This window comes from Juglans microcarpa x Juglans regia, chromosome 4D (assembly GCF_004785595.1).
Source record: "Juglans microcarpa x Juglans regia isolate MS1-56 chromosome 4D, Jm3101_v1.0, whole genome shotgun sequence".
NCBI classification, from domain to species: Eukaryota; Viridiplantae; Streptophyta; class Magnoliopsida; order Fagales; family Juglandaceae; genus Juglans; species Juglans microcarpa x Juglans regia.
The window spans coordinates 13,936,212-13,960,884 of NC_054600.1; the positions used below are offsets into that span (position 1 = coordinate 13,936,212).

At 37.8% G+C, this 24,673-nt stretch overlaps 1 protein-coding gene across 2 annotated transcripts; it reads right to left on the reverse strand.

The window, feature by feature from the left end:
- Positions 1-284: 284 nt before the first annotated feature.
- On the reverse strand, positions 285-14,863 carry LOC121259070. 2 transcript variants are annotated; one of them, XM_041160561.1, is made up of 11 exons: positions 14,364-14,863; positions 13,846-13,963; positions 13,571-13,656; positions 12,247-12,664; positions 12,049-12,149; positions 11,129-11,195; positions 3,425-3,652; positions 2,516-2,980; positions 1,659-1,731; positions 971-1,218; positions 285-481 (listed from the first exon to the last, which is right to left on the reverse strand). In XM_041160561.1, exons 1-10 carry the CDS (start codon positions 14,747-14,749, stop codon positions 974-976), a joined length of 2,187 nt encoding a protein of 728 aa, XP_041016495.1. In that variant the 5' UTR covers positions 14,750-14,863; the 3' UTR covers positions 285-481; positions 971-973. The 2 variants fall into 2 exon arrangements, with proteins under 2 accessions (XP_041016495.1, XP_041016494.1); XM_041160560.1 differs by lacking the exon at positions 285-481 and having other exon boundaries at positions 790-1,218.
- Between the last annotated feature and the right edge of the window lie 9,810 nt (positions 14,864-24,673).

Sequence of the window (24,673 nt, forward strand, 5' to 3'; positions counted from 1 at the left end):
CTAAATACTCTTTGATCATAATCATGGATTTGTATTATACATTGTCATGGCTTGGTAGAAAGAACGGACTGTGAACTTCCTTTTTTAGAGGGGCACCAAAAAATCTTGATTTAGATTCCCCAACAAACGGGTGGAGCACACTAGGTCATAGAACTCTTGTGCATCTATAAGAAATGTAACATTTCATTGGGAAGTTTTTAGATAAGATTAAGAGGTATGCAATTGACGTTTCTTTCATTCTTTTTATATCATAAACTCGTGGATAAGTTTCGTTGAATATCTTGTCTCCACACCATACATCATGCAAAAATCTAATTTTGAATCCATCACCCACCTTAAAGCGGATAATTCTTGGAAATATATATATATGTCTCAACCTCTTCTCACGTGGTTCCATAGCTCGACTCTATAAACGCCACAAGCCCTCCATTCATTTTGGTATCTTCATAGATATTTTCCAAGCAAGGATTTGTTGAAAGACTGCAAGTTCTGAATAGTGAATACCCAATTCTCCTTATTGAATAGGATAGCATATAGGAGCTCATTTCACTAAGTGAAATTTATACTCATTTTTTTAAAAGAATACCTAATGAATATAACAAGCTGCAGATTATATTTAAGATATTTAGCTCAAAGTATGATTATATGTAATTAGTTGCTTTCCTTTTGTCAATTTCTTGGTCAAACTATTATTATTATTATTATTTTAGGAGGATGATTTTTTTTTTCCCCGTAGTGGATGAATAAACGTTATCCCTTGCTGCATAAACAAAGTTGTAGAGTTTGGAATCTTGGAACCTATCCTTGTAAAACTCTACCACTAATAACAAAGAATGGAGGGATGTCGACAGACTGCCCATCATCCAGTACCGGGCTAGGAGACTGGTTACATCCAATTATCAAAGCAAAGGCAATGTAAATAAGGCTGTACATAACATCTCTGAAAAAAATAGATATATGAATAATTCCGTTCTCATTCTACCCAATTGATGTCTAGCTGTTTTAGCTTTGTGAGCCACTTCTGTGTATCTTGAGAAATACGAGGTTTAGATGGAGTCTTATTTTCACTCTCTACATCAGTTGATGTTACATGGTCAATTTTCTTATCTTTGGTAGGGTTCCCCTGCCTATTGGGGTGCCTCACCTTGAGCGAGAGAAGACGTGAAACTTCATGAAGTCCCCCCCATTTTTCCAATGCACGAGCAATATCATAACGACCTGTAAAATTTTCACATAGATTTAATTGAAATTGGACTAACAATTCAAAACATTGACTTCACATAATGAAAATAGTACACTCCTGATATGCAACAAGGACAAAGAAAACATGTATCCCAACCATTGTGCCATTGCCAGTCCTATATGCAGATTATGGAGTCTGAGCAACTGTAAAAACTGAGGGTGGCCTTTAATCAGAACACTGGAAATTGGTTTAGGTAGTCATGATGTGGTGTAGGGCATGCGGATAAGGTAGGAAGTGAGGATTCTTGTGCTTAACTAATGAAAGACAACAAATTACTATTTTCAATTCTCTATTTTTTATTTCATCCCTCCAATATTCCAGAGGATCTCTATGTAGTCAATTCAAGTTATAAAAGATAATTTACGTACTGTACTGCCTGTTGCCTTCTGAAACATGGGAGATTATTTTCACCTACCTGCACGCTCAAATGTTTTTCTACTGGGCATAAATGACAGGTCCATACCCCAGCTGCGTTGGAATCGATTTATCTGCAATTGAAAAGAAAAAGTAAGAGAAGCACCTCAATGAAAGCCAGGTACTTGACACATTTTTCTCGGATGATGTAAACTACCAATTATAACAATAGAATCGCACTTTTTTTTCACATTAATGGTTAGTTCAGGTCAAAATAACAAATACTTATTTGATTGTTAGTGCTGAGCTTGGCATTCAGTGGTTCCCAATAGCCAAATCAACAAACAATAAGAAGTTTGGCACTGGACTGGATTTTTTCTGGTGACTAAAGAACTCCAATATTTGGATTGAGTCATTACCTGAGCCACAAAAGATGCTCTTTGACTAATAGCAACATAAACACACTACATTATTTCCTCGTTGATTGCGAATCTAGTGAGGCATTCTTGTTTGCGAAACTAAAAGGCACATCTGAGCTACCTAGGATGGATGAGAAGCAGCTTAGTGGTTGAGAGAGAGAGAGAGAGAGAGAGAGAGAGAGAAGAGAGTCAGTTTGATGGGTGAGTGTTTGAGAAGGAAAGTAAGACATTAGGGTTTTAGATTGTGGGTGTCTGTTGGGTTACATTTGGTCAAACCCCACCACTATTTCTAAATCATAAATCCAAAACGAACATGCTGACCATTGAAACTGAACAATGATGGTCGGTTCCAGTTGGGTCAATCATTGAGCTCCGTCTGCTAACAAACATTCACTATGCTCAGGTCTTGGTCTCAACATGGATGAAAACAAGACTAATAGCAAGAAGCTGGAGACCTATGTGACCTGTCAGTAGACGAAGTTTAATTTATACATTCTACCTCTTCCTGCAAATTTTCAAGCTTGTCCCAGTATCCCTTTGGTTTGCGGTGTTTGTATGCAAGAGTGAGATTCATTAGTGAGGCGATTCTTCTAAATCCACCCATACGTGTGATTGCCTTCTCGATATCTACTCTTCCATGCAAACGAAGTTGCTTTCTCATGGGCATAAATCCTTCCTGCCCATGTTCTGAAATAAATTTGAGGAGCTCGGCTTTAAGAACTTCAATGTCTCTTTGCAGGCCTGGGACCCTAGGCCTCTGTCTACATGAACTTTGAACAATCAAATTAGAGACCTGCTCGGTCATTATACAACTAAAATCATGAACCATATCAAGGCTAGGTGAAGCAATTTGGTCCTCTGAATATCTAGTTTGGTCACAGGCTTCAGGCGAGTGAGTCATTTCCCTTCTTTCAACATAGTCTCTAATTGCACACAAGTTTGATGGAAGATCTTCATATATAACCTAGAAAATCACAATGGTTATATATCAATAAATTTTTCGAAGCACTTGGTGAAATGTAATAGACCAAATTTAAACATACTGATTTTTAAACTAACACACAGGTTGACCATTGGTGGACTAAATTAACCTAATGAAAAATTCTTCTCATCAGCCACTATTCACTGCCCCACACCCTAGATCCTATGAAAAAAAAAAAAAGAAGCTATAGGTGTGGAGTGTGGGAGTGAATAGTGGATGATGCATAGAATTCCTCTAACCTAATATATGGTTCACATCTCTGCAGTAAGAAAAACTGATTCAAGACTTTATGAACTCACTGAGAATTAATTCCTTTAACTTTCAGCCAAAAATGGTATTTACACATAAAGACAGCTTTGTTTATTAACAAAGACATTTGAAAAAACCAAAAGAGAGTTTACTCTCAAAAGGATGAGAGATACAAACCTCCTCCATGATAGCTTCAGAAAGAAAGGTATCCTTGCGCATTTTTGACTCCACAGTGTACTTCAACAACGTGTGATGATTTCCTAGTTGCTCAAAAAGCCATTTACCTTGGAATGAGTCAAAGTCCCCTTCAACTTGTTCGAAACTAATTTCATTTTCAAGATGTTCACGCAGGTCTAGCACAACACGTGCATGAAGTACCATATAAAGTAGGCCCTTACATCCTTCCTGAACAACCAATAATAGGAAAGGTATGAGACAGCATTGTAATAATAAAGTACACCCCGCAAGTATGTGTATGCGCATGATGTTTAGTTGAAAAGTAATAGGAACAGTAACTCTTATGGTAAACCGTAATCTTAATATAGTATCAAAGCATCGATCCTAGGGTTCATCTTGCTTAATTTTCTTCTTCTTTCATTCCTCCATTCTTTGTTTTCTTTTGTTTTTGTCCTCTTCTTCCTTGGCCCAAAGCTTCAAGCATAATCTGGCCTGAAGGTTGATGCCTTCTTGTTGATTTCACATATCCAACTGCAGAAGTTTTCTTGGTAGCCAAGGTCTCTAATGGCATGATTGTTTGTCTTCTCATCTTGGTGATTCACTAATCTCTCACCTGGGATTCTATTAAGGGGTAAATTAGGAGTTTTATTAATCATGTGTATTAGTTTGTTTTGTTTTCTTTATTTTTCTTTTTTTCTTTTTAACAAACAAAGAAATTGTAGGTCTCTTTTATGGCCCTAAAAATTGTTAAAAGGATTAAAGAGTGTCAAGGGCCCAATTCCATATCCAATTAGAGTAACTGAAAAAGAATCCAAAAAATGAGAATTCCTTTTTGAAAAATATTTGTAACTTTATTTACTGTAGGATTATCTATTTACCGAGTATTTGACTTGTTTTCTTTTCATATTTTAATTACCTAACTACAGTTGAGGAAAATATGTATCCTATTCCTAAAGGGGATCGGGTGTTATTGTCACATTAATATGCTATTAGGTGTTTTTGTTGATGGTGTTGTTCCAATATGGTCCACACCATTGTCATTGGTGTAGCTTCACAGACTGATAATTGAAATAACTACAACAATTGTTGTGATTGTTACAAATGCATGAGGCTTGTAGAAAACCTAGTATTTTTTGGTTGTGGAAGCAAGATATGAGATGTAAACCAAGATAAAGTTCTGGTATGATCTATCATAGGTTGCCTTCCTCAACCAGCTCAACATGGCAAGGATAAGAATGCACTGGTGGCAGACAACTTACAACTTTCAAATAGCTCTCCGAAAAGAGAAGTGGAGTTTGTTTGAGCAGCACAACCTTGGGAGGTAGATTTCTTTAGCTCCTATGCTTGGTTGTATTCTCATAGCATAAGATAGGGAAGAGAAGACAAGATGTGCCAAAGCATGTTAATGAGAGAATGCTTGAGGTTAAAAGTATTTTTATAATGCACTAGTTTTTTTTTCTAGGTAAAATAATCTATAATGCAGTAATCTCCCATGAAAAATTATTTTTCCGCTGAAGAGTATTTGGAGGACAGGCTCCTTTCAAAGCATCTTTCTTTGTCTAGGCAGTGGCACTCAGGAAGATCCTTACTTTAGACAACCTAAGGAAGATACACATTATGGTGGCACAGTAGTGTTGTATGTACAAGAGGAAAGGAGAATCTGGATATCGTGTTTTTACTCCATTGTGAGGTAGCTACCACATTATGGCAAACCTTAATTAGACTTTCAGGGTTGAGTGGGGTGATGCCTAGAGAGGTGTTAGATCTGTTAGCATGCTAAAGGGACAGTTTGGTAGTTACCACAGTGAGACCCTGTGGAAAGAAATTATCAAGATTTCTTTGTTTGATGTAGTGCACGTGGAGGGAAAGAAATGACCGAAATGCCAAACCTTAGGAACCACCGTAGATATGAAGATTTTTTTCCTTCCAAGCACTTTTCCATTGGATGGTAGCCAACCAATGCTTTTCTAGCTTTATTCTACAATATTTTCTTGCTGTCCTCTCTCTCACTAGGTGTATGATGTGCATGATGTATCTGATGTATAGTCCTCGTATACTTCAATTATATCTTCCTCTCTTTTTTTCATGAATATATTATAAATGTAGACACTTATGGAGGGGAAATACTTCACATTACTTATTCATTGATGTACAACAACATATATATACTACATACAATCGACAATTATACCCATTACCCTCACAAGTTACACTTTTACAACCATGTCCTCTAACACTCCCCTCAAGCTGGGGCATATATATCATATAAACCCACTTTGAAACAAATAAATTTTAACCAACTCCAACACAAGGACTTAGTAAACATATCTGCGAGTTGATCGGCAGACTTCACAAAAGGTGTAGAAATGTCACCACTTAGTATCTTATCTCGAATGAAGTGACAATCAATCTCTACGTGTTTAGTTCTCTCATGGAACACAGGATTAGAGGCAATATGCACCGCGGCTTGATTATCACAAAAGAATTGAAGAGGGATAGGAGCTGGAAACCCAATCTCTTGAAGGAAGTGTTGCAACCATGTCAGCTCACTAGTAGCGTGAGTCATTGCCCTGTATTCAACTTCTGCACTAGAGCGAGCTACTACTGCTTGTTTCTTACTCTTCTATATAGCCAAGTTACCTCCCACAAAGGTACAATATCTAGTAGTAGATCTTCTATCAGAAAAGGATCCTGCCCAATTAGCATTTGGAAAGGCTTCAACCCTAAAATGTCTATTTGGTCGATACAGTAATCTAAGGCCAAGAGCTTACTTAAGATAATGAATTAAAAACATCCCAATGTGAGACCCTAGGCATTTGTAAAAACTGACTCAGTACATTCACTGCATAAGAGATGTCCGGTCTAGTGATAGTGAGATAATTCAATTTCCCAACAAGTCTTTGATACCTACTAGGATCTCCAAACAACTCCCCTTCCCCTTTCAAGAATTTAAGATTTGGGTCCATAGGGGTGTCAATAGGTCGTGCACCCAACATGCCGGTTTGTTCCAGAAGGTCAAGTACATATTTCCTCTCAGATAGGTTTATACCCTTTTTAGATCTATTGACTTCAATTCCAAGGAAATATTTAAGCTTGCCCAAGTCTTTTGTTTGAAACTGATAACGTAAAAACTGTTTCAGCCTGGCAATTCCAATAGAGTCACTCCCAGTAATTACAATGTCGTCCACATATGCAACCAACAAAATGTGACCTGCATCACTATGTAGGTTAAATACAGAATGGTTTGTTTGGCATATATGAAGACCAAATGCCAATACAACATTAGAAAACTTCCCAAACCATGCTCGAGGAGATTGTTTCAAACCATATAATGCATTTTTTAACTTGCATACAGTACCTTGATACTCCCCCTGAGCAACAAATCCAGACAGTTGCTCCATATAAACTTCTTCATGCAAGTCACCATGCATAAATGCATTCTTAACATCCAATTGAAATAAGGGTCAGTCTAAATTAGCAGCAAGAGAGATCAACACTCGAACAGAGTAGATTTTGAAAACTGGGGAGAAAGTCTCCTCATACTCAATGCCATATGTTTGAGTGTAACCCTTAGCAACCAAGCAGGCTTTCAGACGTTCCACCGAACCATCAGGATGAAATTTGATTGTATATACCCATTTACAGCAAACAGGTTGTTTACCAGGTGGTAATGGAACAAGATCCCATGTCCCATTATGGTGAAGGGCATCCATTTCATTTTTCATAGCTGTCCTCCATCCTGGATCAGATAAAGCATCCTGAACTGTCTTAGGAACAGAAAGTTTTGAAAGTTGAGAAGTAAAACATGAGAATGAAGGAGATAAGGCATGATATGAGACAAATTGACAAATCGGATGTTGAGTAACACAAGATCGAGTATCTTTGTGGAAAGCAATAGGTGGAGATTCTGAAGTACTAGGTAACTCAGGATCTGAAGATGGAGACACGGTTGGTGGAGGCATGAGAGCCGGCAGTCACAAGCGACATGAGTAAACCTGTAAATGAACTGGGGGAGGCATTGAGGAGGGTGAGTGTGAAGGAATTGCTAGGTTGAAACAGTTTTTACACGATCAGTTTCAGACAAAAGACTTGGGCAAGCTTAGATATTTTCTTGGAATTGAAGTCAATAGATTTAAAAAAGGTATTAACCTATCTCAGAGGAAATATGTACTTGACTTTCTGAAAGAAACCGGCATGTTGAGTGCACGACCTATTGACACCCCTATGGACCCAAATCGTAAATTCTTGAAAGGGGAATGGGAGTTGTTTGGATATCCAAGTAGGTATCAAAGACTTGTTGGGAAATTGAATTATCTCACTATCACTAGACCGGACATCTCTTATGCAGTGAGTATATTGAGTCAATTTTTACAAACACCTAGGGTCTCACATTGGGATGCTGTACTTCATATTCTTCGTTATCTTAAGCGAGCCCCTAACCTTGGATTATTGTATCGACCAAATGGACATCTTAGGGTTCAAGCCTTTTTAGATGCTGATTGGGCATGATCTCCTTCAGATAGAAGATCTACTATTGGATATTGTACCTTTGTATGAGGTAACTTGGTTATATGGAAGAGTAAGAAATAAGCAGTAGTAGCTCGGTCTAGTGCAGAAGCTGAATACAGGGCAATGTAGAAACACAATATGGAAAACCACAATTCAACTTGAAAATCTGAGAAACACAATCTAGAAATGTAGAAGCTCAGTCCAAGTATCCGAAAAAAACCGGAATAACAAAATTTCAGCCCTGTATAGGTTAAAATTACACTGTATCAACTTTGAATTGCACTGTTTCAACCTATATTGGGTCTGGACTGACCGGTATCGGCTCGAAACAGGTCTGTATTGGCTCGGAACCAGCTTGTATCGGGTCTGTCTTGGCTCTGACCGGCTGGTATCAGGTATCGGCCGAAACTAGTTCAACCTAAACTTAAAACTTGATTAGGTTATCCTAAACGAGAATAAGTGGTTTCGGAATTACCTTATCCTCGTTACCAAATAGGCATTATTCCAGATTAGGAACAAGCTCTTACTCCTGGTTGGGGTTATCCGCACTTAAAGATGGGATTGCTTATCCCTGCAACCAAACACTCCGTCCCTTCAACGTTGCTGGTGACAGGCGGTACTTCCGGTGGCCATTGACGATGGGGAACACACTGGGATGCACAGACAACAATGACATGCTCACCCCTAGTGTCCAATACCAAAGACGATGCCGGAAAATCGATGAAAACACCTTGAACCTCCTACCAGCCGCTAACGATGAAAGGAGAAGCTACCGGGATGCTCAGAAAATGACAATGAACTCGGATACAGCAGCATAAGCCATTGTTGAGCTTAGATCTGATGACAAAATTGAGATTGAACACCAAAAATTACTTCGACTAAACATACTCCAATTGAACACCACAAACTACTTCGGTGAGCTCAGACAATAGTGGCTCTGATACCATGTAGACACTTATGGAGGGAAAATACTTCACATTACTTATTCATTGATGTACAACATCATATATATACTAGATACAATTGACAATTATACCCTTACAAGTTACACTTTTACAACCATGTCCTCTAACAATAAAGAATAGGAGGTTTGGGATACTCTCTAGTAGGATATTTGCTTCATAGGACAATACGTTCTCACCATGTGAAGTGGGCTATTGGATAGTTGGAGCATGCTCTTAAGAATGTGAATTTTATGGAAAGAGGCATTTATATATTTTTGATGCTTTAGATGAGAAAGCTGTCACAAAAACCCTTGATGCTGATCATCATGAGTTGTTTGGCAAGGTGATTGTTGTTCTTAAAAAATGTCAATTGGGACTACAACTAGAAGTGTGCATTTGAGGACGAAACTATACAATTTTTCCATTTAGATGTGGAAGGATTGAGCCATCAGGGTATCATATTGGGTAACCCACTCCAAGGTGGTATGAGAACTAGCAGGGGCAGCAGGCTTTTGTTAAGCAAGTAGGCCTTTGTTTTGTTGTGCATGTGTGTGTTTATTTGTTTGAGATAGCCTATATTCTTGGGTTGTGAGAGCTTAATTGGTTTGGGTGTGCTCTCTTATAGAGAGAGTTGTTTCTATCTTTGTTGTGGATGACACGTTGGTTATGGGACTGGCGACCCCCGAGGTATGCATGGACTATGTTATCTATTTCTGGGTTTTTTGGATGATTGCTATAGATTTTAATGGACAAAGCCTCCATGACTTCGTTACGTATCGGAAGGAAGCTGTTCAAAAGGAAGGTTCTGTGTTGGAGAAGATGGGTTAGAAGCCATAGCAGGAAGAAGAGTTAAATGCAGAAATGGAAGAAGGAAGAAGATGGTAGTTAATTTCGTTAAGTGAGTTTCTGGCTTTGGTGATAGTAGTGAAGAAGTGGAGGCCTTACTTGCTTGGAGGTTCTTTCATAGTTAGAACTGACCGTGAAAGCTTTAAATACTTGTTGGAGCATAAATTTGGCACACCAGCTCAACAGAAATGGCTGCCGAAGTTGCTGGGATATGAGTTTGTATTGAGTATAAAAAGGGGGTAGAGAGCAAGGTGGCAGATGTCTTGTCCAGAAGAGAAAGGAATGAAGATTCTGCAGTCTTATCTGCTATTACTGTGCCAAATCCTACTTGGTTGGAAGAGATTAATAAGGCTTACAAAGATGATCAGGTAGCTCAGAAGATCCTTCAGCCAGTTCAACTTTTTTCTCTCAGACATGGAGTTCTGTTTAAAAAAGGGAGGATCTACATTATTGCAGGTCACTCAGGTTTCCATAAGTCCTTGCATAGAGCTAGATCAGATTTTTACTGGCCTAGATTGAAAGCTAAAATCAAGAGATTTATCAGGGAATACAAGATTTGCCACAGAAATAAAGCTGAAAATGTGCATCCAGCTGGGTTACTACAACCTTTACCAATTCCTCAACAAGTATGGACAGATATTTCAACGGACTTTGTGAAGGGGCTACTACCTGTGTCAAAAGGCCATTCTGTAGTCATGGTGGTGGTTGATAGGCTGCTCACTTCTTGGCCCTAAAGCATCCTTTCACAGCAGCTAAGGTAGCTTCTTTGTTTCTGAACAATATTATCAGGTTGCATGGTATGCCTAGGAGTATTGAGTCAGATAGAGATTTGACTTTCACCAGCTCTTTTTATAGGAGTTCTACAAGCTACAAAGTGTGAATTTGTCTTACCCTTCAGCTTACTATCCTCGAAGTGATGGTCAAACTGAAGCCGTGAATAAGTGTTTGGAACACTTTCTGAGGTGTTTTTCAGGTGACAAACCAAGGTTATGGTTTGAATGGTTACCCTTGGCTGAATGGTTATTATACCACCATTCATTCCTCTACCAAACTCACACCATATGAGTTTCATCTACTAGATTCCAAGCATGTATTCCTCAAGCTGTTGAATAGATATTGAAGACTCGGGAGCAGATCTTAACTACCCTGAAGAACAATTTGATAGTTGCACAGGAAAGAATGAAACTACAGTTTGATAAACATCATACTGAGAGAGTATTTGCAGTGCGGGAATTGGCTTACCGAAAACCAGACACATCAACATGTCCCTAGGTACAATCAATAAATTTACATATGTTCACAAACGAAATGAATAGAAGTTAACTACTTCTATGTGCAAGTAAATAAACACTTTTCACATGAGGCACTTGTCTCATATTGCAATTAATTAGTATCCTGCTTTTACCTGAAGAATGCGGACCTTGTTGTTTTCTCGTGACAATATCTTGCTGATTGCTAAATTGGGAACTATTCTGCAAATAATAATTTAAATAAGGAAAAACTATGAAGAAAGCATTTTATCTAAAACCCATCTCTAACAGCAGCTTGTAGCACCACCCTTCTCTCCCTCTCAAAGACAACTATGCAGCAATGAATATCTCAACGATTACATATTTCATGGAGAACTATTCCAGATTAAGAAAAATTTAAATGCTAAATGGACCTTAGATTAAAGAAAAATGTTCCCTTCAAATGCTCCATGAAAGGCATGATGGTAGGGCATCCCATATGAGTCCACTCTTTTGTCTATTAAAGCAACCTCTTGAGCATGCCATAAATCTACTACAGGCAGGCATAACCAGCTGCATCATTTTAATAAATGAGAACTCATTTTTTGGTGCCCAATGTGATGGAAAATGTTGGACATGACTCCTAAGTGTGGCATGCAAAAGTCATTAACACACCCTCCAATGCTGAAAATATTCAGGATGCCAAAGGTCAGGATGTCTTGTGCCTTGTTGAGCATGCGGCATCCCTTTTTTCCCCATTTCACCTTATCTTGGTGTCAAAGATTCAGGGATGTGCCTTTGTCAAATGTGCATACCAGTAGGAGCACTTAATTTGGCTCTGCATCAAAGGAAATTTGGGTTTATTGTGTTCCGATCTAGTTTTGAGTACGACCCCAGATTTATACATATTTATGGCAGAACACATCCATCCTAACAGTTTTTCCATTCTTATTTGGTAAACGCAATCCAGAGATTGAGATTCTGAAAGAATCGATATAGGATTTACACAAGGAAGCAGCCAGTATCTTATGGACTTCCGGTAATGGAATATCTACATTTAGAGAAGGTACACAAACCAAAAGCATGAGTCACTTACTCGGGAAGACTTTCATAAGCAGTTAAAATGCTCCATACTTCATGAACAGGAGCTTTTACTGTGATGCTAGCAACAACACAGCGATGAACGCCTCCATTTTCCTTCAGACCAAAATCATAGTATCAGATACTTCTAAAACAGTTATGCTCTCCTGGCAAAGGAAGGCCAGGCAAAAATAGTCTCGGGTCAATCATTTACCAATAGACCATCAAATCTACGAAGATGAACTTCATCCACCAAGCAAGGTCTATCAAGTCTGCAAACTTTTCCGAAAACACCCCAGTTACTGTTCGGTTCACTAGAAGTTGGAGACAAGGGACCAACATTAGAGCCAGCAAATCTCTCTTTAAACTCTCCAAGTGACAATTTATCCATTTCACACAATGTACCATCCAAGTTCTTGTCGAGTGAACTAACAACACACATAGATGTTTGTGCAGAGGCATTGCCACTGAGTGTGACATTCTTCATTCCTTCAACATTCCTTTCAGCTCTACAAGCCAATGCTTGAAGATTTACAGGCAGATCTGATCTGATGATTCGCTCCAAGAAAATGGCAGGAAAACTGAATCTTGGTATCACATTAACTTCGTAAGATAAAGTTGTCGATGATGAACTGCAATATAGATGAAAAGGAGAAGTTAGAAAAGTAAAAAACATGATTTTAATGGCAGTAATTGCACAGGTATTTGCAAAAATAGAGAATTGATGAGTGGATGGAAAATTGATGGCGAGAGCAAATGAGAATAATAATTGAACAAGAACAATGAATCGCCTTGACTTCATCCAAAATAATACGCTATTGGATTTTACTCAACATATCAACTATGGATTCCTAAGGTTAAAGAACTTCACAACAGCTTTTTGACACACATTGGGTACTTTTTCATAGTAAAAACAATCTGATAATGGATTTGATATCCTTTGCTAATAAACATTGATAGGAATCTAGCTGTCAAGGTCTTCAAATTTAAGACAAATTCGTTCAGGTATTCCAGGTACCTAAGGGAGAGAACCTATTCAAGTTCAAAGTAGGCATGGCTCAGCCTTTCTGAATTTCAGCCTGTATAATAAGTTCAGCTTTGTCCAAAAAACCACCAATGTTTTGTATACGTTGAAACAAAAAAATGCACAATGAGAGTTCAGAAGATAAAATGCTTTATAAAAATAAAGAATTAGTATTGCTGATTCATACCATGATGCACTGACTATTTTGTGATTTTCAGTGTACTCGTTCTTAACAACTTCACTTTAAGCTTTTCAACCATCCTTGAAAAAGGAGGGAAAGCAACATCTAGCTCGACCATACAACCATCCTGATAATTTACTGAGCTTTGGTGAAGGGGCACCATGACTGGCTTAAGGTGAAATCAAGAAGTTAACTTTGACCCCAGTAGAAGGGCATAATCCTTGGATAAGTTGACTGATATTTTGATTTAAGCATCTCCAGAATCAAAACATGTAAATGCTAGATTCTTTTATAAACATGTTGGTTTTCCATCCAAAAATATGTGAATTGTACCTCAGTCCAGATTTTAATGACCATTTGCCTTCAAACTTCTTGAAGTCTCCATCAACCATGGAAAAGTGGAGTTCACGGTCATTAGCCTGAACCATTGAAACTTTCTTAGAGGAACTATGTATGCAGGAAATATATAGATGAGAACTGTGATCAAACAGTAAAGGATAAAATTACAGTTATAGAAGTATGCAAGAAGAAAAGAAGGTTGCTCCCGTTTCCTATTCAGGAGTTAGTCCCAGTTGTAAGCACATAGAATTTGGCTTAAGATTCTTTACATTGGGGAATTCTTGAAGATCCAAGACAACACGTGCTTCAATGTGCCAATATAGTGCCCTTTGCAAGCCTCTTTGCTCCAACCATATCCGGCCGGGATGTGGGCAAGGTATTCTCCCGCTAACAAATCAAACAACGTGAAATCCGGTCAGATAAAGTACTAATCATAAGTTATAACACTAACAGCAACAAACAAACCAATTTCACATGGAGCCACCAGCTCAGCCACCAGATATTAGTCACATACATCTGGCGGAAGCCAGTAAGAAGGTTGCTTCATTCTATCCCGCAAACTAATTGACCAAAGGCTATATTATATGTACTACAATAATTCACTAAACAGTAACATATGACAAACTGAGAAAATTCATCTATCTATGTGGAAACGTATTGAACTGGCCTAAGATACCAGCCCGAAGCACAGAGTAGATATAAAATTTTCCAGCCGGAAGGATTCAAGAAACCCCACAAAGCAGATTATGGTCGCTTGTAAAAAACATTTGTTTTAGTTATTTGTCACCTGCAAACAAGATTGGGGATGAAATCGGCGAGGCGCTCGTAATCGGTAAGAGCATTCCAGACCGATTCAATGTCGGCATTAACAGAAATGTGGGCCTTGATTCTCCGTTCCCTCCAAGATATCACTTCCACCTCGCAATGTGCCTTTCTCTGTTCATTCTCATCTTCTACACCGTCGGTATGGGTATTACAAGTATGCAGAAGGTTCTTTCGGGAGGGGATCCATTGGGATCTACCAAACGAGGAAGAGATAGCTACCCACTTTCTGCAGCGCTGGGAAGGGTGAAGTTGAAATTCAAAAAGGCTCGGAAACCCGGGGCTTGTTTTCGACGTAATTTGGAGAGCGTGAGCTCTAAGGTTGGAGAATGAAAATTTGCAGGTGATCATGGAGGGAGACACAGAGTGAGTGTGGGTGTGTGTGTGAGTGGGTGAGAGGCAGAAGTTGAGGCTGAGGGCAACTTGGACCGTTAATGGCGACCACAAGTTCTGTGGGTGGTGGTGTGGTGTAGCGATGCTGGCCAATCAATTCTAGCTCTGTAATAGAGAATTGGGGCCATTTTGGTAATTCCGGTTGAAAATGTGTGGTAGCCGTTACAGACCTCTCCTCGTGGGTGCCCGGTAGTGACCGACCCCGCCAAAGCACCCGAAACCTTTTTTTTTTATTATTATTTAATTGCTTTAATTACAACGTAACTTGACGATTTAGTTCTCGATCGGACAGTAAAAGTGTTCCTTTTGATCTGATCTAATTTTATTATTCTAATTTTTTTAAAAATTTTTACATAAAATATAATAAATAATTTAATTTTTTTAATTTTAAAATAATAATAATATTAAAAATAATATTTTAATAATATATTTTTTTAATTCTCATCTAAAATTAGATCATCTTAACTCACTATCTACGTTAGTCTTCTTCCATGTTGAATCAAAACGGCTCCGTAAACAATTAGGTTGTGTTCAGATGTCAGGTCAATTGACATAATTTCGTATAGATATATATTTTTCACCTAAACGCACATAATTTACTTCATCTGAAATAATTTTATTTTATTTTATTTTATCTTAACTCAGTAGTACTCATTGAAACTATTGTTATTTGTAAAACATATAAATAAAATAATTATTTCATTACTATAATAAAAATTAATTATTTATAGAACCTATTACTTTTTTAATTTCTCATAAAAAAATCAAATATATTTTAAATTATTTGATACATCCGAACGTGTCTCAATAGATAAACTCACTTAGACATTTTAATTTACTGTTATTCACAAATAAACTCAAATCATTTAAGATACTTTTTAGCATCAAAACGGATTTATAATTTTGGTAATACGTGGGTAGCCTCCCATGTATTCAATAATGAGAAGTGTTACAATCACAAAACAATTACACAAAAGTAATTATATAAATTGACGTGATTTTATGTGATCTGTCAGATCTACTTTAAAAGTAATTTTACAATCTCACAAATCATATGAAGTCACAGACAAGAGAGACAGAGAGCGGAGAGAGAGACCCTCTCTAAAAACTCTCTCTAAAACTCTCTCACTTCTCTCTAAAACTTCATTCACAGATCCGGCTAGAGGGGTGGGAGCTTCGACTCCCTTCCCCTCCCTCCATCCCTCTCCTCCTTCCTCCCTCCCTTCTCTTCTATGTAGTATTTTGTTTTTGTATATTTTCAAGCGAAATAAGAGAGAATCGCAGATCTGGGTCTTTCCGCCGCCTACAGGCCAGCACGCGCCCCGCCATGGTGTTGCCCAGCCACCGATCTTCAAGACCACCGAATGCAGCACCAAATGGAGCGGCGAGTAGCTCGCACGCGCAGGTCGAAGTTCCGGCGTCGTTTGGCGCGTGGCATTCAAGCACCACAGGGGAGCCCTCTACCAACGCCACGCGCGGCGTTTCTGGAGTCTGTGAGTCCGAGATCTCCAAGGTCGACTATCGGTTCTCTTCCCAGAGTAGCGCGTGTACTGCACGCGCCACAGCAGCCTCTGTGCACTGCTTTTCGTTTTTGTGCAATGTTTTCTTTGTAGTTTCTTTTGTGTAATATAGTTCCTAGGTAAATAAAAATTCAAAAAAAGTAGTGCCTTCGGACTTTGGTCCGAATAGAGTTGTAGTCCCCCCTCCGCGTTGACGGGTTTTGGTGGGGTTTGGTATACCCTACCCTACCCTGCTTAGTCGGAGTATGGGGCTTTGTAACTTCTGTTGTGGACAGAGCTGATAGTTTCTCTAAGATCTAGGTCTTTAGAGATTTATCGTCTGGACTTGACCATGTCAGTTACGAAAGTGTACTGAGAAGTTATTAACAATTGTAATTGGCTTGTTTTTCAAGTTAACTTCGTAAGTCCTCTCTTAATGAAGGGTAATATCCATTTTATAAAAAAAAAAAAAAAAAATTCATATGAAGTCACATCAATTTATAAGATTATTTTTATATAATTATTTTATGATTAAAGTATTTTTCTTCAATAATTGTGGCCGTGATTACCCACAAGATCAGACGGCGTGAAGAATCATTACCCGAATCCAAATTTATGCGGCTCCTACCATTCTTTAGCCTTTCATCTTTCATCTCTGCTAATATTGGCTAAAAATGTCTCCTTTGAAAGCATTTTATTGTATTACGGACAGACTTTTGTATTTTTCCAACTCAGCACATTAGGTGGCATAATTAGTTTGTCTGTAATACCATTAGTTAGCTTGTAGCCAAGTTTTGTGTTGATACAGTTTTCGATTCCCCAGCAAGATATAAGACTTTCTCCTTCCTAGTTGTTCAGGAGGTCTTGTCGGTGGTGCTTGCTGCAAATATTCCAATGCCTAAGCTAGTTCTCAAATAAATTCAAAATGAAGATTTCAAGTGAAAATATAGAAAGAATGCATCGAACCTTTTACTTGGATTTGAGTCCTAAATTTAATCTAAGCATTATATTCAAGATCACATGGCAAAAATCGCATAGAAACATAACAAAACTCGTGAGCCTTAAGTTTGTGTTTCAACCGGACCTTAACATGCATACAAATTCATTCCCTTAAGATCACCTCTATAAATTTTCAAAATAACTTCCTAACACATAGATCAAAGTCTTGAGAACAATGTATGTGAATATCAAGACCACAGAAGCATGCTTTTGTAACAAAAGATCCAAGCTTACTCAAAATAAAAACTACTTTTACACCTCCAGTTTCTAACTTTTTCATATCATGCAAAATTCTTAGTAAAAACTCTCAGCATGCAACAATTTAAAATCCAACATGCATTTTAATATGTTAACTCTAAACCATAAAAAGATCGGACCAAGATCTTGTCAAGAACAGCATCAAAAAAGTAAAAAATCACACAATGTCCAGATTATCACCTAGTATGACCTTTGCATACTTAAGTAGATTTTTTACTAATTAAAAATCTATTAAAAATCACACCAAATATACCAATGGAAACTAGACTTAAAGTGGAACAATTTATGTGAATAGGGTTTCGTGAGAATCTACCTACAAAGGTTTCGAAAAATTCAAGCAAGGAAGGCCATAAAAGCTGTCTGAAGTTTCTCCTTGAGTTCTCTCCAAGAAAGTATTTCAAAAGTGACAAAAACTTAAAGAACATGCAATGGAAGATTCATATACTGTTGGAGGGGTTGAGAGGGGATATGAGAGTGACTTTTTGGTGATGGGTTGTTAGCCAAAACCATGGGCTTTAGCACACGATTTGTGCCTTGAAGCTGTCGTGTGATGAGGTGGTGGTGTGGTGGTTGATTGCCCTCCCATAAACCACTATTTGGTGCTGACATGGGTAGTGGAAGTATATTATGGCAGTGAAAAAACTTTCCCAAGAAGCCATTCGTAGGTGGTGCATTTCGGTTGGTCTTAATGGGTATAAACCGATTGAGCCTCATTTGGGGTTTCAACTTTCAATAGGGTTCTATGGAAAAGCTATCTCAACTTTATGTTAAGGAAATTGTCTGGTTGCACGGAGTACCTAAGACTATAGTATCGGACCAAGATACCCATTTTACCTCACGATTTTGGCAGAACAAGACTTAAGGAATCGGAAGATACCTCTTGTGAAAGTACTCTCGAACAACCCGAAATTCGAAGAAGTAACTTGGGAACGGGAAGATACAATGAGAAATGAATACCCCCATTTGTTTGTAGTTTAAAAACCTTTGATGTATGTATGAATTGTATGGTGTGGATGTATTGGATGTACATGTATGCCGTGAATGTTTTGTTCTGTGAGAAATTGTTTGTTTCATGCTTGCTAGTTTAAGTATGGTAATCATGTGTGCACCTATCAAACCCTTGAAATAGGGAATGGCACGAACTAGAAGGACCCCACGTATGTCTGTTTCTTCAATGACACGATTGAGAGAACAAAGAGAACATTGTATCAGATAGCGCCTTAAAAGAAAACAACAGGCATTAGCAGAGCAAGCAAGACTGATGGAAATATTTGAGCATCATCGCACTCATGTGATGGATGCTGATAGTCGAGGAAGACTTCGCTTTCAACGAGCATTACGACATGAGGAATGACAGCCGTGGAGTAGCTCGAAGGAAGCAGAAAGAAGAAATCTGCATATTTTTGATCCAGAAGCATAATCAAGTCGCACAATGGAAGAGCGTGCAAGTCAATTTGTACCTTTTGAAACTTCGGATATGTCTGAGGACCGTATTTGTTTTCGTAAAAAAGGTCAACCAATTGAGGACACCGAGCTTGAGATAGAACATAGGTTGAATGAAATGCGGGTTAATATGTATTTCGATTACGATTTAGAAGCTATATTCTACTTTTCCCAGGACTCTATGACCGTGGAGACGGATGATATGCCCTCATCCTCAACGTCGTCTGAAAAATCTACAATCGCTTGTGGAGGAGGTAGTAGTCTGGTATCTCTTCTTATAAGTGTTTTGATTAATGATTGCGGTGCCGATTTCGAGGACGAAATCTTCTTTTTAAGGAGGAGAGGATGTGATGGCCCGAGTTTCATCTAAGCTTGGCCCTTAGAATTGTTTTAGGTTGTCATGGTATTTTAGGAACCTTAGTTACTTTAAAAGGCCTTAGAAGCATTTGATGTAGTGATTTAAGCCCAAGAGAAGAGTGACTCTAGTTACCTTAAGGATTTCGACCTTATTGGGAATTAGGTCCAATGGTTTAGGCCCATGATCCAGTTCTATTTGCTAAGTGTTATGTGATCCAAGAATGTTTTGCTTTGAACCTAGTCTTGAAAATGGGCTAAGGGAGAAAGAGAGAAGTGTAGGAAAATGCCAAGGGTTGGCTTACATGCCTATCTTGGAAAAGTTGTCACTTGTCATTGTGTAAGAAACTTTCTAAATAACTCAAGAGACAAAAAGAACCTAGAGAAAACCAAAGGATTTTCGGCTAGATCCAAATTCCCACATGTTTAGACCCTTTGTCTTGCCCAATTCGAGTTATCTTGGAAAAAGAAGCTTAGAGAAGTGACATGGGGCTTTTTCTAGGAGTTTTGCATGGGAAACCGAATGGAGGCTTATGGGATTTCGAAATTTAGTCAGATAATGCCAAGTGTCAAGCATGCATGGAGTTTCTAGAAGGATATGTGAAGAGACATTTGGAATGACGGACAAGAATACCCTTAGAAATTCGGCTAGCACACTCCTAAATACTATGTTCCTTTGCCACTTGTCACCTAGGCTAAATTGGACCAATAGAACACGAAAGGTCACCAAGGGAAGGAGTATTGGAAGATGAAACATCATCTTGGGAAAGGAAGAAAGAGGTGGATGGCTAAGCCATGGCATATGTCTTTTGCCACTTGTCATCCATGCAAAAGATTACTTGCTTGGGAAAATGAAGAGTCACATGATGTTTTACCATGTTACCCTTAGAAGAAACACTTAATTGTTTGAAGAAATGAATGGCATAAAGGGGAGAGTAGAGGAATTTGGCCAAGGGAAGAGAGCCTACACGCCAACCCCCCCCCCCCCCCTCCCAAAAAAAAAAAATGCACCTTTCCAATGCAATCCATCTAGGGAATTCAATCACCAATGAGGGAATGATGAGCTTTCTATAAAAGGGGAGGAAGACCACACGCCCAAAAGCTTCTTCTTTTGCAAAATTCGGAATTTCATGCTCTTACCCTCTCCATACAACTCTCTGATATTTTCTTGAAGAATATCTCACTTTCTTATACTTTCTCCTCAACCAAATAAGAAGATTTTCTTATCTCAAGAGGAGATTTCGGCACACTAAGTCTAGCCACCAAGGTAAGAATCGGTTTTTCCTTCTAAGCTTCACACACACATCACTTGCTTAACCTGAAATGAGATTCAAATCTCATTTGGACAATGTGGAAGATAGAACACCCACTTTTCTTGTGATTTCTTGAAGATGATTTAAGGTTCTTAAGAAACCCTAGAAGCCAAATAGAAATAGACAAGTTTTGCTCTAGAAATCTACACAAACACTCAAGAACATGAGGTGAGGTTTTTAGTTGCTTTTCTGTGGTGCCCCCAGCCCCCCCTTAGGATTGGACGGTGATTGAGACACCGGGACATGTAACACAAGACTACACACCCCTTGTACATAACAGATAAAATGCTATGCACCTAAGTACACCAGCAATATACAATAACGATGCAGCGAAAAAATTATAAAAGTCGGATAACTAGGCAATGCAATAAGAAATTGCAAAGCACATGGTACCATAAACTAATATCATAACCCAAAACATTGTCCCGAAACATAAACATAGACCTTAAAAGCAAAATATCCCAAAAGCATGAAGCATAATTTAAGGTTCCCAAAACACGGAATTCTCACAAAAGAAACGTGAATCCACAAAAATGGGCATAAACATTGATGTCCTCTTTTTTTTTTTTTTTTCCACAAAAAATATTTAAACTCTTGTACTCTTCATAACCATCGTCCCATAAGAAGATAGGCACCAAAAGACCCCATGAGACTGTCGAGGCTCGGGTGATAACAAACCTAAATCCTTTGCTACTACCCTCGCATCAGCCAAAGCCTTAGAAGCTCACTCTAAATATGTAGACAACTGGTCCATGTTCCACCAAAACTTCAAGTTCTTAGAGGGTTGATAGATCGTAGCGTCAATCTTTGTCTCACTAATACTATGCAAGATCTCCCTGAGTAACTGGGCCGTGTGAATTAGTACATTCGCAGTATAATCTTGATGAGCTTAAATAGTAAACTCGTCTTCTATCAAAGAACCGTCATGGTTCATATTTCTTGGGTGTCTAGGGTACATGTTACAACCTCTACCATTCTGGTTGGGGAATGGTAGTGGAAATTACTACAATGAGATTTCGAGAAATCTCAGTAAGTAAACACATAACGTACCACATTTAATATAACCATACAAAAAGTCTATCATGATATGCGTGCATGGACATGTACTTGACTTATGTCTTAACCAGAAATTAACTTATACACTTGACCATTTACAAAAGACTTATAATAGAGGCTTAAACTTTTCAGAAAAACTTCTTAGCTTTTTCTTATTCACGTGGTCTTATTCAGAACTTGCCTTATCAGAACATATCACAAGATTTTCATCGAGTGATCATTATCATATGAGCTCTTATACTTGTTCAGAGGGTGGATACAACACGGCTCCCTCCTTGCACCGCATGTTCTTGCTAGTCATCGTACCATTAACGATCTGTAGGCGGGACTCTACCACCATCCCCACAGTTCGAGATACACAAAGAATCATAATAACTCAACCTTACTTTGTCGAATTCTATGCCTTATGCACCTACTAGCATTAGGTGCTTCCTCGCTCCGGCATTCTTTAAAAAGAATACATTCAAAGTTTGTTGACTATTCTTCATCGACCGAGGGGTTACCACTCTTTTCTTATTAGGGCTGAGCAAAAATCCAAAAATCTGACTCCGAATTAGAGTCGGAGTCGAAGTTTTTTTCTCCTTGGGAGTTGGAGCTAGAGTCATTGAACTCCGACACTTCGCCCGATCCGACTCTGACACTCCGTCTCCTCCTCCGACTCTGACTTGGTCCTCCGACTCTGACACTCCGCCTCCGCTTTCAATTTTATACATATTTTATAAAAATATATGTATTTTTCTATATATTAATCATTTAGATTTTATCAACTATATATTATATAGTTAGTTAAACTCAATAATATACTAGTTAAATAATATATTTATACTATAATTTATATAGACTAAATTGACTAATAATAGTTTAGTATATGACTGTATGTAAACATCATACTATTACAAATTTACAATATTACTACCATGTAACACTAAAGTACTAATGTATAAATATAATAACATGTATACTAATGTATATATAATATACTATAAACACTAAAATGTATAATAACATGTAATACTAATGTATAATAACATGTAATACTAATGGATAATACTGGTGGTGTTTTCATCCATAACTTTCTCATTTTCAAATCCACCCGTATTTTTTATATACTTTTCTTTTAGTGGCACAGAAGGAAACACCATTTGATCTTCTCGAATTTCAGGTTTTTGAACATTTGCTGTGTAGATTAGGCACAGAAGTATTTTTGTGCAATATCCATATTGTATGTAAATAAGCATGCAGATATGAGTTGCCTGGTTTGCCTAGAATTGATATCCATTTTGTTAAAAAATGTGTCTGGGATGAACATATTCTGTTGATGATTTTGCTAATTTGATGGTTCTGTGTTATAACTTATAAAGATGGTTCTGTTGAAGATTTGGAAATTTAAGTATGCTGTTGCATTTGTTGGTTGTGCACATTTGTAAAGACTGAAAGTTTTCAAGTTTTAAGAGTACTACTAGTACCCGTAATATATATTCTAATGCTTGTTGTGATGTTTAAAATTGGCCAGTATGTACGTAAGAGTACCTTTCAGTCATGAGTGTTGGTGATATGATCTGTGTAGTGGGTTTATGATATGTGTTTGTTATATTATTTCTTTTATATGAATCTATCTTTTATTTATATTATTAATGTTATTATTTTTAATAATTATCGTGTGGGTTTTGGTATAGAAGTGAGAATGAGTGAGTGAGGAAATGGAGAGCAAGCTGGGTTTTGTTGGGCAGATTGAAAATGGAGCAGAGCAAGTTGGTGTTTGGAAGGTTGGAATTTGATTTATTATTGGTAAGGAATAAAAATAATTAATTATTATGCATGAGACAATACATACTTTTGTATACATACATATATACGTATACTTATCCATATCTAATCTTATAAACATATTTTTATTGATCTCTTGTATTATTTTAGGACCCAAATTCCATTTCTGGAGTCAGAAACCACATTAATCTAGTGCCACAATACGTATCTTGCAACCAAGCATTTCCTATGCTCCTTTATGTTTTCTTTACTAATTTTTCATAATTGTTTTAGGCACAACTTGGAAGTTGGAACATTTAGAAGTTTGTAACATTTACTTGCTTTATTTTGGTTCATTTGTTGGGATTTAGAAGTTTGTAATTTGGAAGTTTATAATTTAATTTATTTTGGTACATTTGGAAGTTTGTAATTTAATTTATTTTTATTTTTTAATTTTTAAAAGCATGTTTACTTGTTTTAGTTAGTTGTATTTTTTGTTGTAATCAAAAGTGAATTATTTAGTTTAGATTGTAATTTTTGAAACAATTGAAATTTGAAAGCACAATTTTTTTTTTTTTTTAAGAAAAGTTAAAAAAGAAAAGCAAAAAAAGTCCAAAATCCGACTCCGTTCCGACAAGTCGGAGTCGAAGTCGGAGCAGAGATTGTGCCTGTCGGAGTCAGAGTCGGAGGTCGGATTCGATCTCCGACAAAGTTGGAGTCGGAGTCGGAGGTTGGCCATACTGACTTCGAATTGGTCGGTGCTCAGCCCTAATTCTTATACAAAACAGAGTGGACAGAGGAGTTCCACTAGGACATTCTTCCGCCCTAACACTTGGGGTCGTGATAAAGACAAGTGACAAAGATTTCCTTCCTCTTTTCACTTTGGTCGAAACCACCTCTTGGAATTCCTTAGATGGATTGCATTGGGAAGGTGTATTTTTCTTTGGGATTGGCTTGTAGGCTCCCTTCCCTTGGACGAATTCTTCTTCTCTCCCCTTTATGCCCTTCCTTTCATCAAACAATTGGGTGTTTCTTCCAAGGATAACATGGTAAAATATCATGTGACTTTTCCTTTTCCCAAGCAAGTAACTTTTTGCATGGATGACAAGTGGCAAGAGACACATGCCATGGTCTTGCCATCCAACTCCTTCTTACTTTCCCAAGGTGATCTTTCATCTTCCAACTCTCCTTCCCTAGGTGACTTTTCATGTTCT

What these genes read in the sequence shown, in the direction of transcription:
- LOC121259070 (XM_041160561.1), bottom strand. Translation starts at nt 14,749, where the DNA reads ATGATCACCTGCAAATTTTCATTCTCCAACCTTAGAGCTCACGCTCTC. An exon ending in ATCTTCAAGAATTCCCCAAT is followed by an intron (nt 13,657 to 13,845) that starts GTAAAGAATCTT and finishes TCAATGGTTCAG; the next exon opens with GCTAATGACCGTGAACTCCA. An exon ending in AAAAACATTTGAGCGTGCAG is followed by an intron (nt 1,219 to 1,658) that starts GTAGGTGAAAAT and finishes AAAATTTTACAG; the next exon opens with GTCGTTATGATATTGCTCGT.